Source organism: Falco cherrug, chromosome 5 (genome assembly GCF_023634085.1).
Source record: "Falco cherrug isolate bFalChe1 chromosome 5, bFalChe1.pri, whole genome shotgun sequence".
NCBI lineage: Eukaryota > Metazoa > Chordata > Aves > Falconiformes > Falconidae > Falco > Falco cherrug.
The window spans coordinates 68788991-68805697 of NC_073701.1; the positions used below are offsets into that span (position 1 = coordinate 68788991).

The 16707-nt window shown below is 47.3% G+C and overlaps 1 protein-coding gene across 1 annotated transcript in view; it reads right to left on the reverse strand.

The window, feature by feature from the left end:
- Window positions 1-13020: 13020 nt before the first annotated feature.
- The window catches only part of CCDC3 (coiled-coil domain containing 3), a 46602-nt gene continuing 42915 nt past the window's right edge, over window positions 13021-16707 (reverse strand). Inside the window, exon 3 of the mRNA XM_055712613.1 lies at window positions 13021-15633. Coding sequence (XP_055568588.1) covers window positions 15358-15633 — 276 coding nt within the window. The 3' untranslated portion in view covers window positions 13021-15357. The remainder of the gene's footprint in view (window positions 15634-16707) is intronic.

Here is a 16707-nt window from a genome sequence, read left to right on the forward strand (position 1 = left end):
TTAGCCCCTGAGTCAGCACACAGAACCAGGTACCCGTCACGGGGGCTCTGAGTGCAGCACTAACCTCAGCCCATTGACCAGGGCCGGATCCAGAACCCCACTAGCCTGTCCCTGGGCTGCCCGCAGCTCCAACTGCAGTGCCATGCGGCCTCGGCCACCGCAGGAGAAGTTGGCCGTCTCGAGCTGAATTCCCAATATGCGTTTTAAGATAGTTGCAGCTGGTGTAAAGCGCCTCCTACCAAGTCAGACCTACCAGATCAGGAGATACATTATATTTGCAAAGCCAACGCAGTGCATGGTGGTTTAGTTTTGCCTGGAAAACAACATGGGCAAGCTTTGTGTCTGCTGTAGGATGGCTTCACACTTGCTGCCTTTGCCTGATAGATTTTGCACCTTTCTGAATGGGGCTTGGGAGCACTGTAAACATATGAGGAGAGGATGAACTTGCTTTTGCTTCATGGCAGCAATAGCTGGTAGCTGAGGCAACGTACTGGCCCCTTGTAGCAGTGTCCATGCCAGCTGCATTTGGGGAAGGACTGGGATGTTGTGTGAGCTGCGTGCAGCTACAAGGCTAGATCCGCATGACCGCACTCACAAGGATGGGGCCAGGCAAGAGATGTCTGAAGTCTCGGGCAGTTGCCTGTGGCCTGGCACGCTGGGGCTGGTTGTGCAGCAAAAGTGCCCTGCAGCTGGGGTTTCACCTACATGCCAAGGGAGCCCCTCCAGCCCAAAGATGTGGGTCGGGCTGCCATGCTGCTTTGAAGGGCAGAAAGATCCAGTTCCCAGGCAGTGTTTGCTTTGTCACTGGCGAGGCTTTGCTGGAGGTCTGAAGGACCACATGCCTAAGCATGAAGCAGTGGATTCAGTGTTAGGGGATGTGTGAAAATTGTTTCCCTCCCCAGATACCCTGGCCCTGGATGAGCCACATGGCTACAAGGAGAGCAGCCCCTGCACCCGGCATTTAAGGTTCACTAGGCCCATGTCAAGCCGCTATCAGTGTCTTATCTCCTCCTTACACTCACCTACATAATTGTGCAGAGGCTGTGAAGGCTCCTGGCAGATGTCAAGCACATCATTAGTGGTGCTGATGTCTTGTGCCTCAGGCTGTATCTCAACAGGTTGGGTATTTGCTGTCTATGCTTGTCCAGCCTACCCTAAGTATAGATACCTGCTGAAGCGTTCACGCGTGTTGCAGCACATCACTGTATGTTATCCTCCAGGTCTGGCACCCACAGCATTTTCATCTGAATATGTGCACTCACCTGGAAGCTGCTAGTCCTGGGCATGGGTACTGCTCATCCCCTTTAATATTAAATTGCTCTTGGATAAAACCTCAGGATGAGCACCTGGATAAGGCTTTGGCATGAAGGCTTCCCCCTGCTTTGGTCAGTGTTGGTGCCACCAGGCTTCAAAGCCACGTTCTTTGCAGCTGGCCCTGAGGGTTCTGTACTCCTGGCTGTGTTTTGGTCCAGGTCTGGGCAGAGGGACCCTACCCAGCCTGGGGCTTCAGACACAGCTGACAGCTTGATGAAAAGGTGGGTGCTGAGGAGGGTGTTGAATGATGGTTTCTAACTTCCCGTGGTCCATGTGTGCATAATCATGTGCTGAACTGTGTATCAGGTCATGTATTAAAACCCGACACTGTCACCAACGTGGCAGTATTGGCTGGTTCCAACCTTGTGATTTAAAAAAAAATCTATATTTTTATCAATTTTGTTACAAATTATTTTACTCATTTTGTCATTTTAAAAAAATTATTATTGGCCATCTTTTTATAGTTATTATTATTTATTCTCCTTTTATTTATTATTATTTATTTACCATTTTATTTCCTTGGGTACCCACTGAAATAAAGGAACTGCCCAGTTATCTGGGATGTCCCTTTGGCCCAAACAGCTGCCATGCATGTATCTATAGGTGCCACATGCAGTAGCTGCCTCTGCATGTGCTTGCCCATGCCAGCTCTGCCCCCTGCATGGTCTCAATGAAGGCACTTGGTGATGCCTGGGAAATAAACCCACCAAGGCTGTGCTGGGAGGCAGAAATGCAGCAGCCTTTCACCCAGCAGCTCAGTCTGTCTCTGCAGGGTCTTCTCTCCCCCTTAAAGTGACTCTAATTTGGGAGGACCTGTACTGCTGGTGATTCAATGCCTGCATTGACCATCTAATACTGCCCAGTCCCCGTTGAAACCCTAATACTGTCCATCAGAGTGTGTGTACCTTTTCCACGAGGTCTGCAATCTATTCTCATAACCAGCTACTGGTCTCCAACCAGTATGAAATCATTTTTTATCTCTTAAATGACCTTGCTGCCACAGTGGTTGTTAAATGGCTCTCCTGTTGCAGATGTGCCTACATGGCAGGGCTTGGGTGATAGCTATCAAATGTAATGGAGGGTTGCAGGAATGGTGGAAGTGTAAGACTAGATTATTATATCATACACTACACATCCCTTAGCGCACTCAGCAGCTCAGCACGTGCCATTCCCAGTGATGAACATGGCAACTGCTATTGCAACAGTCCCCAGGAGGCATTATCATTGTTACCTTGTGGAGGTGAGATGCTGCAGCTGCAAGGGGTGTAACTATGGGTCTCAGATGGATTTGGCATGCTCATGAGGTCTGAATGATGCTCAGGATCTTGTGACAAATCTGATCTAAGTGGAGACATCTGTCATGGGGTGTTTAAAGATAATTTTCCTGAACTGCTCTTACCAATTCACCCACCTCATTGACATCACCTTTAAGTGTCCTCCTGCCACCCCATCCAAGAGCTCCTTCCTTGGTGGAGGAGAGGGATTAGCTTCTTTTATCTCAGCTACTCTCTGACTCACAGCCCTGCTTTGTGACAGGCTATTGAAGTGCAGCGTGATTATAGAACTGAGCACCTGGTGGTTCACGTTTGGTGCAACCATGAACCACTTGCGGGAGGCACATGGATTACCAGGAGAGCATCTCAAACAACAGGCCTACGTCCAAAAGAAGCCGATACTGCCATGTTCTCTCATGCCACAGGGACACAAGAGAACAGGAGGTGTTTTTTTGATCTAGTTGAGGTTTCCTGGTGTTGCAGGCTCCCAGGCATGGAAAATAGCCTAGTTCCCCTATATCTCAGTGGAAATGAGGCCAAGACCATTGGTTTTTTGACTGGAATCTCTATCTTGGAGCAACTCCAGACCAGTGTTGCTTTTTTTTCTCCTGAAGAATGAGGTACCAAGTGTGTGGCAACAGGATGGGCTTCCCCGGTGAAATGAGGATGCAACTACAGTGCTTTCTGGCAGAGACTTTTAGTGAGTGTCACCACCTGGACCATCCTATTGCACTGTATCTCCCAGCTGTGGCACAGTGCTGGGCATCCCACCAGTGGCCAGTGCTAGTGTGGTCCATAAGACTGGGAAGCTGGTTTAAGAGGGAGACTTAGCTGAGTGTCTGCAGTTGAAGAACTGTTAACCATTCATTATAACCTGCCTGAACTGGGGTGGATTTTCCATAGATATAGTAGACTTGATATAAAAATGTCTTCATCACACTCCAGCTCTTTGCTCCAAAGACGGCGATGGTAAAAAAATCAACAGATATTTAGAGAAAAACAAAATGTTTTTCAGTTGCAGACAGCCCCAGAGATGGTTGACAGTTTGGAAATTATTTTTTCCATGCACTGAGGCAGAGACTGGCACTAGCATGGGAACTTTCAACCTGAACAATGCAAATACAGCTACTGGAAGCATTGTAAAATCACAGCTGCACTGGTCTCCCGGCAAGCAGTGCTGGTTCCAGTCACAATTCTAAGTAGTGTTTCTTGAAGCAGGAATTAGCTCTTCACCTTGCGTTTGTGGGGAGCAAAATGAAGCTCTTAATTTTTATATGTGAAGAAGAATAGATTGTAATCCTAAAACTAGCCTGAATCACCTATATATGCACAAGAGAAGACATATCAGGTTACAAGACATTTTCTTTTACTACAGAAAATGTTTCCGTTGCTTCCAACTAGCATGCTATACCTATTGGTGCCTATGGCAATTTATAGCATCTCTGCAATACATAATTTGAAGAGACCATAACCCATGATCTGTTTTCCACCAGCAAGAGTTGCTTTTCCTGGCATCAAGAAATGGGAAAAATAATTTATTGACAACAGCCTGTGACATTTCCTCTTCCTTATCTCTTGAGGCCAAGTCTCCAGCTAGCAGGGTATTTCAGAAATAATCACAAAAGAAATATTAAAAAACAGAAACCATAACAGTTGCCCCATTCCCATGGAAATGCATGGGAACAGTTTGAGCGAACACCCCTTTGTGATACAGTCATGCGTTTTCCTCAGATGGTGAGTGGAGATCAGGCATATCATCCTCTCTGTTGTCTGCCTGGGTTTTACTGCCATGGCAGCTCAAATAAATCCCCTCTGCCTTGGAGGCTCTCTGCTTTTCTCTGGGCAGGGGAAGTGGAACAGAAACGTCATCTGAGGCATAAACAAGTGATTGGGACAACCTGCTGGTCTGCACTTTCCTCCTCCCTTCTTGGCTGGTCCAGCCCTTGCCTTGTATGCCCTGGCACAGCTCAGTGTGAGGGTCCCTCTGTCCTCTTCCCAAGCCACCAGTGACCCCAAGGGAGCATCTCTGTTCATCAGACTTTTACCTCCTGGTAATCAGAGATGAAGAAATTGGGCTGTGAAGGGTAAAAGAAGCATGACCAGCAGGTCAAAGGAGGTGATTTTCCCCCTCTACTCCACTGTTCTGAGACCCCACCTGCAGTGCTATATCCAGCTCTGGGGCCTCCAGTATAAGAACAACAGGGACCTGTTGGAGCTGGTCCAGAGGAGGCCAAGAGAATGATCAGGGGGCTGGAGCACCTCCCCTATGAGGAAAGGCTGAAAGAGTTGGGGGTTTTAGCCTAGAGAAAAGAAGGCTCCAGGGAGACCTTACTGCGGCCTTCCAGTACCTAAAGGGGAGCCTCCAGGAAGGAGGAGGGACTCTTCATCAGGGGAATGTAGTGATAGAACAAGGGGTAATGATTTTAAATTGAAAGAGGGTAGATTTAGATCAAGCATTAGGAAGAAATTTTTTACTGTGAGGGTGGTGAGGCACTGGGACAAGTTGCATAGAGCAGCTGTGGGTGCCCCATCCCTGGGGGTGCTCAAGGCCAGGCTGGATGGGGCTGGGAGCAAGCTGGGCTGGTGGAAGGTGACCCTGGCAGGGGAGTGGAACAAGATGGTCTTTAAATTCCTTTCCAACCCAAACCATTCTATGATTCTGTGAGTAACCTGAAATACTTTTCAACCAGGCTGCTGCTGCTCCCCTTCTACTCTACAAGTTCATGAGACAACCCACTCTCTCATTGCTCTGTGGGAAGCTAATGAAACACCTCTGATGTAATTTTTCTGCCTGAGGTCTCATATCCACAGAGCAGATTTGCTTCACTGAGCAACCAGCAGCTTAAAGACCTGCTTCCAGCTGCAGGTCCAGGGCTGCCAGGGAGGCTGAGGGCAGAGAGGAAAATCCTGAGCATGTGGGTTCCAGCACTGACTCAGCCAAGCAAAGCCCTGGCAGAAGCGGACATTTCCTTTGGAGCCTGTGTGACGTGTACATGGGACGGGGGAACAGAGCCGGTGACAGGCAAGAAACTTACAGACTTCAGAGACAGGATTTGACTAAGTCCTGTAAAAATTATGGTATGGATTATGGCCTATCTGCTAGAGTAAACAGAATAGAATAGGGAAAAAGAAGTGTCAAAAATCCTCTCTCCTCTCCAAAAAGCATGCCTACACTGCAAGGAGGCACAGAGAAAAAGCAGTAGGTTTCCAGCCTCTGCTTGTATGGGGAGCATTAGGAGAGCTACTGGGGCAGATGCTGCAAGTGATGATTTATGTGGCCAAGTGCTTGTCATCCTCTGTGTATGGTCATGGCAAAGAGATGACCTCCCCATGGTTCCTATCATGAAGGATTCCCCAGTTTGGCTCCTGCCAGCCAGCCTAGGTGTATCAGGAGTACCAAATCACGGCAGGCCCTTGGAAGGACCTAGGCTCTGTGTAGGGACTGTGTATAGACTTTCAAAAGGCTATCAAACGAACTCTTGATACCGAGGAGCAGAAGACACCTTCCTGGGCTTTGCTCCAGCCAAAAGTACATTCGTCGCATCCCTTTTGTTCTGCTAGGTGTGTTCCTGTCTGAATAAGTGATCCAAATATTGGCACCTAATTCTCTGATTCATCCCCTGCAAGGAGCTGCATCCCCTCACTGATGTGCTGGAATGTCCCCTCCCTGCCCCACTTGAGCAGCTGGCAATTTTAGAAACTAGAGCAGGAGCCAAAACTCAAGGATCCCTGAATTTTCTTATACAGACCTGCCATTGAACTGCCATATGAACAAAGCGATTTAAGTGTGCCTTTGCTTGACTTTGAGTGGAAGGGGATCGTGCAATGCCTTGCTTAAAGCATTTTAAGGACTCTATGTAGTCAGTGGAAAGGTGAAGTATTTTGTTGCGTTTGTTCCCAGACTGTGATCTATGGGCTGCACTTTGGCAGCTGGTGGCCTTCCAAAACCATGTGGGTTTGGGTTTCCTTTTGACTGCCTTCCTTGCAGAAAAGATCCCAAGAGTCTGTAAGAGCAATTAGAAATGCAGAAAAGCAGCCAGGCCATTTTGTGTGCTCTGGACACTCACAGCAATGGGTTTAGCTCACCTCTTACTCTCTACCATGCTGCCAAGTTGACACCCAAAAGCTATGCTTTCAAGTCAGCAGCAGGCTTGCCTGGGTCGCTCCCATCACAGATGTGATCACTTGTTCATTGCTGTCTGTGTTGGAGTTTCACCTGGAGCTAGAGCTGGAGCTATGCAGCTCCTGGCCGTCTGCTGGTACGAAACACATGCACGATAGAGGCTGTCTCTCCCAGAGGGGTCTTTGCTGTGGACTGTGAGTGAGCTGGGATTTTTTGAAGGGACTGGGATGAGAAAAGCTTGGCTCTGACTGCCGAGCTTTATTTCACACTAATGCATGTATGTGGTCATAATCTGCCACAGCCTTGGCAAAATCGGTTTGTCTGCAGTATCAGTAGTGGCTTGAATGTCATTGCTGCTCCTGCCTAGTGTGAGAAGAGAATTGGGTCCATAACACGTGTATGAAGTAGAGAGCTGGGTACTGAAGACCAACATGTCTTACGGCAGTGTCTGCCCACGTTGCAGAGACCAAACTGTCAATTCACTGTGCGTGGATGGAGGAGCTCCTGGTAAAAGTGAACATATGCACAGATATAAAGGACTTGACCTGGCCTCTTGTGAGCCCTATCAGCCAACTCCAGATCTTCTGAGATGTTAGGGACACAGTCAGGGCCAAAGCTGGTGGGAATGGGGCCAAACACACTCAAGTGCAAAATGCCTCACAGTGTTTCTGATTGGCACCTAATTCTCTGATTCTACCCTAGTGACCGCCTGCAGCATCCTGCACTCTACCCTAGTGACCGAGAAGGACACATTAATAAACCCTCTCCCCTGGTGAGGGATGGCAGCAAGCAACACACTGGCAAGGTCCTCTTGAAGTCAGCCCAGCGTTTGAAGAGCAATGTGAGGGGAAATGTTGCCTGTACGTGGCGATGTACATGGTGATGTGACCTTCACAGGGTGAGCTGACATTAGTGGAGCAGGTCGCACCCAGGGAAGGGTAGTGGCAGGGTGCCATAGGGGGACATGGCAGCAGCTGAGAAGTGATTAAATCTGTGAGCTGCTTCAACGCAAATTCTGGCTGCAAAATCCTCAGAGAACTTTGGTGGGAGGGAGGAGGGAGTTCATTTGAAGCAGAACTCCAGCACTGGCCCTGGCCACTTTCCTCCCGCTGCTTGGAGTACTTGTCTACTCTAGTGTGTGTGATGGGGTGCTTTTGACTTCATTGTCTTCATCAAGGTGGCCGGTTTCTGGGTGACTTGCTCTGCTGTATGTCAGGAGGGCAGGATGCTGAAAAATCTGACTTTCAGAGGGTACAGTCAGCAATCACCTGTCTGACACTCAGAAAGATTCATGCTGGTAGGAAACTTTCCACTTGGTTCCCACCTTGACTTAGAGCTAGGTAACTGCAAACAGCACTGTAGCTCCTACACACTTTATTTTGTGACAAAACGTGGCAAGACAAAACCCACTCTAGACTCTGTACCAAGGGGTTTGGAGGGTTGGAGGGGCATGTTGACATAGACGGCTGCAGACTAGTCTGGTAGATCCAACTGCCTTTCTTTCTGGCCAGGTGAGTTGAGTGACATGGAAGCTATATATACCCACATGCCTGAGCTAATGTGGGGGGGTTTAATAGTATTTGTGGGTTGGCTTGTGGGCACAGCACCAGCTGAGACCAAAGCTCTGTCCAGCTCACGGTTAGAGGATTTTCCCCAATCTCCAGTAGACTTCTGCTGCCAATACATCAACTTGGGTCTGTTCTCATTAAGGCTACCAATTTTTCTTGGTAATTCAAAGTTAAGATTTGAAATTGTAGCCATGCCTGATGTTTGGACACTTGTCCAAAGAAGCAAGAGGTTTTGGTGAGCTTGGAGCAAATGGGCTGAACGCTCTGGCTTTTGCTCAGTCCCTGCGTTGTGCTGCCTGCAGCATCCTGCAACTTTCTCGGGCACTCACCACCCACCAGTCCTCTGCAGTTCTGTTTTTGAATCAAACCAATACCTCTTCTCACCTCACTGAAATGTCACTGACACAACTGAGTCCTCACCAGTGGGGACCTTTGGGTTCCCTTACATACACCCTTGATGGCCGTGGCTCTCCCTTTTCCTGGAATCCCATCCAAGTACTGGTGGCCACCTCTGTAAGACCAGTTCTGGCCCTATGAGTTCTCCAGCTCCAGTCTCTTTCTTGTAGCTACTCCTTGTCTCTTTTCTGAGCTTCTTGAAGCACCTTTGTCCTTATGGCACCTCCCTGGATGCACAGACTGTGGCCTCCCCAGCATAAGCCCCAGGCCCAGGGCACTGTGGAGGCATCCTGGAGTGGACATAGGATAAAAATCTGTTTTTATCTCTGCTGGCATGTGCTGTCTGTGCTGCCATCTTTGACAACCTGACTGTCCAGTCGGGTTGAAGACCCAAGACAGACTCAGGAATGTTTATTAAGGGCATTTCCTGTGGTTTTAGCCATGATGCACCACGAAGGCTTTGCTGGGTGTGTGTGCATTGCAAAACCAAAACGTTTTGAAGGCTTCCTGCTGATTTTTGATGGAGCAGGGGGGTATAAGCATGTGAAAAGACTTCTTCCAACTTTTGTCATGACTCCAAAGTTGGAGTTTGCCAAAGAAAATGTCACTTCACTGATTATATTTTTATGTTTCAAAACAATTATTCACCACCATCACCACCTTGTTCAGAAAAATAGCTCTTTGTAGAAAATGTCAGTAAAAAGAAAAAAAAACCCACCTATTCATAGGCAGATAACCAAAGGGAGAGATTGCACACAATAAACACTAACCAAAGCGGCAAGCAATTGCTAAGACACTCTCAGCAGAAGAAACTACCAGGCGCCTCAGGAGTAGTATGATGCTACCAAGCCCACCAAGGAAAGCCAACCAAGTCTTAGAATCACAGAATCATTTAGGTTGGAAAAGACCCTTAAGATCATCAAGTCCACCCATTACCCCAGCACTGCCAAGCCCACCACTAAACCATGTCCCCAAGCACCGCATCTGCACGTCTTTAAACACCCCCAAGGTTGGTGACGCCACCCCCTCCCCGGGCAGCCTGTGCCAGGGCTCGGCCACCCTTTCCATGAAGGAATTTCCCCTCACACCCACCTAAACCTCCCCCGGCACAAGGTGAGGCCGGTTCCCCGTGCCCTGGCGCTTGTTCCCTGGGAGCAGAGACCGACCCCCCCTGCCTACAGCCCCTGCCGGGCAGCTGTAGGGAGCCACCAGGTGCCCCTGAGCCCCCCCTCTGCAGGCTGACCCCCCCAGCTCCCCCCGCCCCCCCCCAGCCCCTGCCCCAGCCCCTGCCCCAGCCCCTGCCCGGCTCTGGACACGCTCCAGCCCCTCTGCGTCCCCCCTGCCCTGAGGGGCCCGACCCTGAGCCCAGGCCCCGAGGGGCGGCCGCACCGGTGCCCAGCACAGGGGGACGGGCACTGCCCCGGCCCTGCCGGCCACAGCGCTTCTGACAGCGGCCAGGGCGCTGCTGGCCCCCTTGGCCACCTGGGCACGCTGGGGGCTCCTGCCCAGCGGCTGTGCCCAGCCCCCCCGGCCCTTTCCCCCGGGCAGTTCCCAGCCCCCTGCCCCCAGCCCGCAGCTGCCGGGGGCTGCTGTGCCCCACGGGCAGGGCCCGGCACTGAGCCCCGCTGCCCCTCACACCACTGGCCTCGGCCCCTCGGCCCGGCTGCCCAGAGCCCCCGCAGAGCCCCCTGCCCCCCGGCACGGCAGCACTCCCGCTCAGCTCACTGTTGTCCACATCAAATCCTGATCTACCAAAAGATGACCCCTCAGAAAGACAGAATCACTCCTGCCCAACTACATCTGCCTCCCCAGGTGTTAGCATTGATGCCACCTGGGAAATCCCTGTTGGGATGACTTGGCCTGGTTTGCCGTGGAGTCAATGCCACCAGGGCCAACAGGCCCTCCCAGCAGTGCCACATATGCTGGGACGTGCTGTCCTGCTCACTGTGTTTGTTTTAGGGGATTAGGAATATGCCTAAACCCAAGCACATGTTGGAAATGGTGTTTCACACGCAAAGCAGTCTAGTTTGGAGGGAAATAGCAATGTTTCTGTGATTAAATGAAAATAATTGGGGTTAAATGGGGAGGAAAATGAAATTTCCTTGCAATTACTTAGATTTATTATAAGAAAGAATGACATACCTTGTCAGTTTTACCTGCTTTCCACAGTTTTCCCTTCATGTTTTTTGTCCTACTTTTAGAAATGAATTTGGGCTCCTTTGCCTCATTAACGAGATTATTTAACTTGGCGAGAAGTTTTGCATATTTAGAAATGGGCTTTACTGATACAGCTCTGAAACATTAATATGCTTTTCTGTTCCAAAAAAACCCTTCTGCTAAAACCCAAACAGAACAACATGGTTATTTCCCTAAATTATTGTTCAAACGTGGAAGTTGTTCTCTTCTCAGTGGTTTTGGTCTTAAGGAGCAAAGAGTGCTGCTAACATTTTCTGCTCTCCATAAATCCTCCTGTACTATATGGTTCTTCCTGAGCTACCCAGATAGACTTGTTTAACCAGGACAGTGCTTGGGATTTAAGCAAAAATAATACAGTTCGTTTGATGCACTTTACTCTGTAAGGATCCCCTTTTAAAAAATCCAGAAAAACCTATTGTAAAGTCTAAGGACAGAAGGTGCTTGTTGGGTGCAGATCAGCATCTGAAGTATCCACTTCTGCTGTGGTGAGACACATAAACCTTGCAAAAGTTTAACCAGTGACTGAAAAAGCACAACAGAGACATGTGGTGGTGGTGCTGGTGGTACTGGTGGTGCTGGTGGTGCCATTGGTGAAAAAAGGACAATCCCAGCATTTCCCCTCTCCCGTTTCCCTCCGTCATTCTCCTGTCTCTTCTCTTCTCCAGCCCAAAGGCCTGGAAAATATGGTTGCTTGTCATATGAAGCTCCTCTAGTTTTTAGATTTTTCAAGTTGCCTCTCTATACATTTCCTATTAGACACTTTCTTTTGAGACAGGGAATAACTGCACACTGCTTCCCAGAAGTGGGCATACCTCATACTCAGCAGCGCAATGGTGGTCTCTAGCCCTTTCCTAACAAATTCTGCCACTTCACCTACCTTTTATGATTGCTGCTAAGTGTTCAGCCAATGTTTTCATAGAATGGTATGTTGTAACCTCTCTATCATCGTGATATATATTGACCCAATTGATTGACTAATTGACCACTAATTATATACAATGTTAGATGGCTGATGCCAGTTCAGAGCATCTCATTTCATAGGAAAAGATAGGACTGTTTTTCTTTTCCCCCATTAATATCTTTTCATGTTATCTACACTGCATTTCATTTATTTTTGTTCTCTGTCACTCACTCAGATAAGTCTACTCTTTGTCACTGTGCATACCCACTTGCTCTCTGTCCTTCCAATTTGTTGCTATTCATTTTGCTCCTTCACTTCTTCTTGTCCTCCTCTGGATCCACCAGGAAAAATTGATTTGGCCATGAGAGCATCCCTAAATTCCTCCATGGTGAACAAAGATGTTGAAAAGCCACTCCTTGCCCCCAGTTCTGGCTTTATCTGCTATGGGAACCCCTAGCACTGGCCCTACAGACATTCTGGCAGCTTCAAGCTCCTGATGTGTTTGCAGAAGCAGATGTTATTAATTTGTAAAGCATCTTTGAACTTTTCATGGGGGGCTGCTGCATTTGGTGTTGTTTCTAAGCAATTGCTCTCCTCATTTGAGCACTTCTGCTTCCTTTCTCTACCTGCCCCCAACCCCCCTTGTGTTTTGAGTCTCTACACCATCCCTTGCTAACCCATCCAGCCTCTGCGTTTCCACACCCCAGTTTCTCCCACATAGCCCTTCAAGAGGAACAGACTTAATCATGCCTTTCACATTAATTCAGAAAACAGCGTGGAATTTTGTCCTTTTTGCGGGTTTCCAAATTAGCTGGCCCCTGAAGTTGCTATAAAGTGGGCTAAAAATTAGAGTATGTGTCAGGCCCTATTTGACATGCACCAACCTGATGGATGTAACCCAAATTCCTCTTTGCACTCATGTTGCCTGCCCATACAGCCTCCCTGGTCACTCTGGATACTGTCCCCACCAGGGACAGGCAATCAGTGGTAACACTGTAATAGCATTTTTATTTGGGCTTGGCACCCCCTGCTACTTGTTGAGAGGGTTAGCTTGTGATCTGATCTGACTGCTAGTCCTTATCTTTGGAAATGATCCAAAACCATGCAGGAATGAAAGGAAAAAAACTTCCAAGGAAACAATCTTTTTTGGTTTTGTATGCAGAGGGGACATTTTGGGTTGCACTTGGATTTTGCATTTGGGAGTGTTGGTTTTGTTTTCTTTACAAAGTAACAAAACTCTCACAAAACTGACAAGGAGAACAAAATGGTTTACTTTTTTTTTAAGCTAGATAAAAGGAGGAAATAGGAAGAAAATTCTAATCTTTTAATCAAAAGACAAGAAACATCAGCCAAAAGAAAAAGCTTTTTCAACACCGTGTTTGGAAGATTTGTAAGAATAGCAAAGGTGTAGCTATATTAACTATACTTTCTCAGCTTTATACAAACATTTATAAAATGTGAATGAATAACAGAGGGAATATTTTTATTAACAAAAAATTAAAACACAGACTTTTAATACCTATACCAGGAAAAACAGTTCACTTATTTAAACAGCAGTTTAGAAACCAGAAACACACACACACACACACCCCCAAAAAAAAAAAAAAAAAGTAGTTACTTTCCTATGGATTTAAAGTTTGGAGTTAAAATCTCTTGATGGCTTCTAGGGAAGCCTTGGGTCTGTAGTATTTCTCAGGAAACAGCATTGCTGACTACAGCACAAAACAACTCAAATTGTGCTGATTCGGTAGGCAGAGCCTTTGAAACCAGCAGAGCTTGTGGAGGAGTCAGAATCTTAAGAAATGCCAATATTATTTCAAGGGGTGGGGAGGGGGAGGGAAGCTCTATTTCCAAAAGGAGAAAAACTGGAAGGTAATTAAACTCAGCAGCATCCTAGAAGCCAACACAAGGCTTAACTTCTGAGTTCAGCTTGGAATGAAGCTGATGGCTGAAAGGTGATACGGGCTTTTCCTAGCACAGGGATAGTTAAAGCGTGGTCCAGCAGGGCTGTATCCTGGATATACTTTAATTTTGAGTGCTGAGACACAGTATGGAGACCATGCAGTGATCTGGTACGTATGGCAAGTTAGGAGCAGACTAGTGGTCCGCACACTGTTTTTTCTGAGGACCTCACCTCTTATGTTAAAGATCACCTGGATCAGTCCACCTTGTACAAATCAGGTTTAACCCTGGCAGACTGTCGGTGTTGCTCCAGGCTGGGCAAGCACGGGCTGCCCCTGTCAAAAAGCATGAAGCACATCTGCACTTCGGCCTTAGGCTTGGAGCAAGAAAAATTACTTTGAGAAGGAAAGAAGAACACAAAATCTCTTCTTCTACCTTTCTCTCCTTATGGCGCCCTGTTATGAAGAAAGGTTGGTTAAGCATCAAGACCCAAGATATGCTCTGATACATTAACACAGCTGAAAATGTTATCAGTCATGAATATTGATGTTGTAGATGACTCATAAAGGACATGATGACTTTTTTTTCAACAAGATAACCAAGAAATGGGTATTACTTCATATTTTAAGAAATTAGACTATATCAAATGTGTAATAAAAATATTTTCTATAGGATTTTAAAATATATACATATATAAACTACCTTAATTTTTAATGCCCTGTTGATATTGATGTGGTCTCTACAGCATCTAAGTGTAACTAAGTGAGGCTGCCCAGCAACCTCCATTATATCTCAAACAGTGATTACAAAACTTGAAGCCTTGTCCACACTGTAAATAAAACCTGCTTGAAAATGGGATCTGAAATTGTCTGCTGGGCCTAAGCCAGCACCCACTAATAGCCAGGCTAAGTCCCCTCCTGACTGAGGGGTTTGATTAGGCCCTAGACATGGTCCCAAAATGATGTGGTTTCCAGCCCTTTTAGCTGAGCAACAATAAAGGCACCTGAGGGAGTTACTGAGACCCTTGAGGCACTTCCTGGTAAAATAAAAAATATTAGATATTTTAAATAAAAATATTTAGGGATATTTAGAAATGCTCTTAAGACAATTTGAGCACATCTGTGCTTCCTTTCAAAGCGAGGCCCAAACTGAGTGTGTCCCAGACGTAGCCTTTGCTCAGGCACTGGGTGTAGACTTCAGTCAAGCTTAAGGGAGGCTGAGAGCTTGGGGGTGGTGATTGAGCAAAGGCCATTCATCCCTGCATCCTTCCCACAGCAACCATCTCTGTATATCCCCCTGGCCTTGCCTGCCCAGCCCACATGGAGGAGATAAGCTGGCAAGAACAGCTCCGGCACCAAGGGCCTGCAACATCCTGTGGGGCTGAACTGGCACTTTCATCAAAGTGGTGATGGAGACAGAGTGAGGTGAGGGCAGAGAGGTACAGACCACTGTCTGACTCTGTGTCCACTGAAGACGGTGAGGACACAGCTTTGGGCTGTGCCTCCAACACACAGCCAAACCCAGTTTGCATTCACGTTTAATCTAGCACTGCATCTAAAACAAGTTCAGATTCCTTTTCCATGCAAGGTTTGAAGCACACTGTAGAGAAGGTGTGAGGGCCAGTTCCTGATCTAATGTAGGCAAAATTCGCCATTATCACTGGCCTGAGCACTTACTCTTGCATTATACTTTAAGGTAGGTAGCATGGGAGTTCTCCTGCTTCAAAGAGTTAATATAAGGGATTTGACCACCTACAGAGGAAAGTTTCTCGCTGAGCTTTCGGTTCATCTGCTCCATGTGCCTGGTGTTTTTCCTAGCTTGCCGGAGAGACCTCTTGACTTTCTTCACCCGATCTCGCAGCTGCTTGTTGCGCTTCTCCAGTGTCGCCACTTTCTGCTGCAGCTTCTTCACTCTGTCCTCCTCCTCAAACAGGGCTTTCTGGACTGAGGAGCACATGAGCTGAGGGGACAGCAGAAACAAAATGGCAACAGGTGAGCTTTACACAAAAGCTTACTGAAGCAAGGGTTAATTCAGGTGTTCCTTGAAACAGCTCTTCAAAAGCAGATTGCTTTTTTTGGAAGTTCTATTCTTTTTTTATACCTTTTTTTGTAAAATCCTCTCTTTCACTTCTGTATTCAGGCAAGACCCAAAATTGTAGGTCTTACCAATAATAGTGATTCACCATCACTTTTATGACCTGTTTTGACAGACTTGTCCAGCCCGTTGAGGCTACATTGGATTTATGAAGGTAGGATGCCCTATTTCTGCTACAAAACTGGAGTTCAGGCAAAGGGGTGTCACTTTGGAAAACCCTAGATTTGATACCTTAGCAGCCCTTCAGAAACCCCAGATTTTGATGTGAGCCTGCCCTTTGCTCTTGATGTCGAAGTGTGAAATAAGGACGGCACCTGCACAACACAGAACTGGTTGGGTTTGCCTTTTCAAGAACTGAGTTGTCTTAAATATCTCATTTTACAGGCTTCTTTGAGACAAAACCCTAAAGGGTAAAATCTCAGCAGTCTCTAGGAGCATTCAAGATCTCATAACTTTTAACAGAAGTGATTTGGGGGCCCGGGGACAGTGTCATTGGCTGAAAACTGCCCCTCCTATTCTACCCACTACCAACTTACTGTCGCATTACTCCCAGCAGGGTCATCAAGCTCTTGATGTCCACTCATGCCTTTGGCTCCTAGATAGGCAAAAAAAAAAAAGGAGCCAGCTTCAAAGGTGTTGCATCCAAGGCATCACTAGAAGAGCAGCTCACAGGGCATTTTCAAAACTGCTGGGTTGGATAATGGTGCAAATGCAAAACATCTGTTGGACAATTGTTCTTCTACTACCTCATCCTAGGATGACCCAGAGGTCTACCTCATCTCAGCTATACATGACTGCCATGTTTACCACCCCTGTTTCTGACTTGCTCTCTGTTTGTAGGTGCAGCAATAACAATGGGATGAGAAACACCAGCTACAAAGACTGCTGGCTAGTTTCAATGCAAAGCACTTGTGTTCCTCCGGACAGGATTCAGCTGCC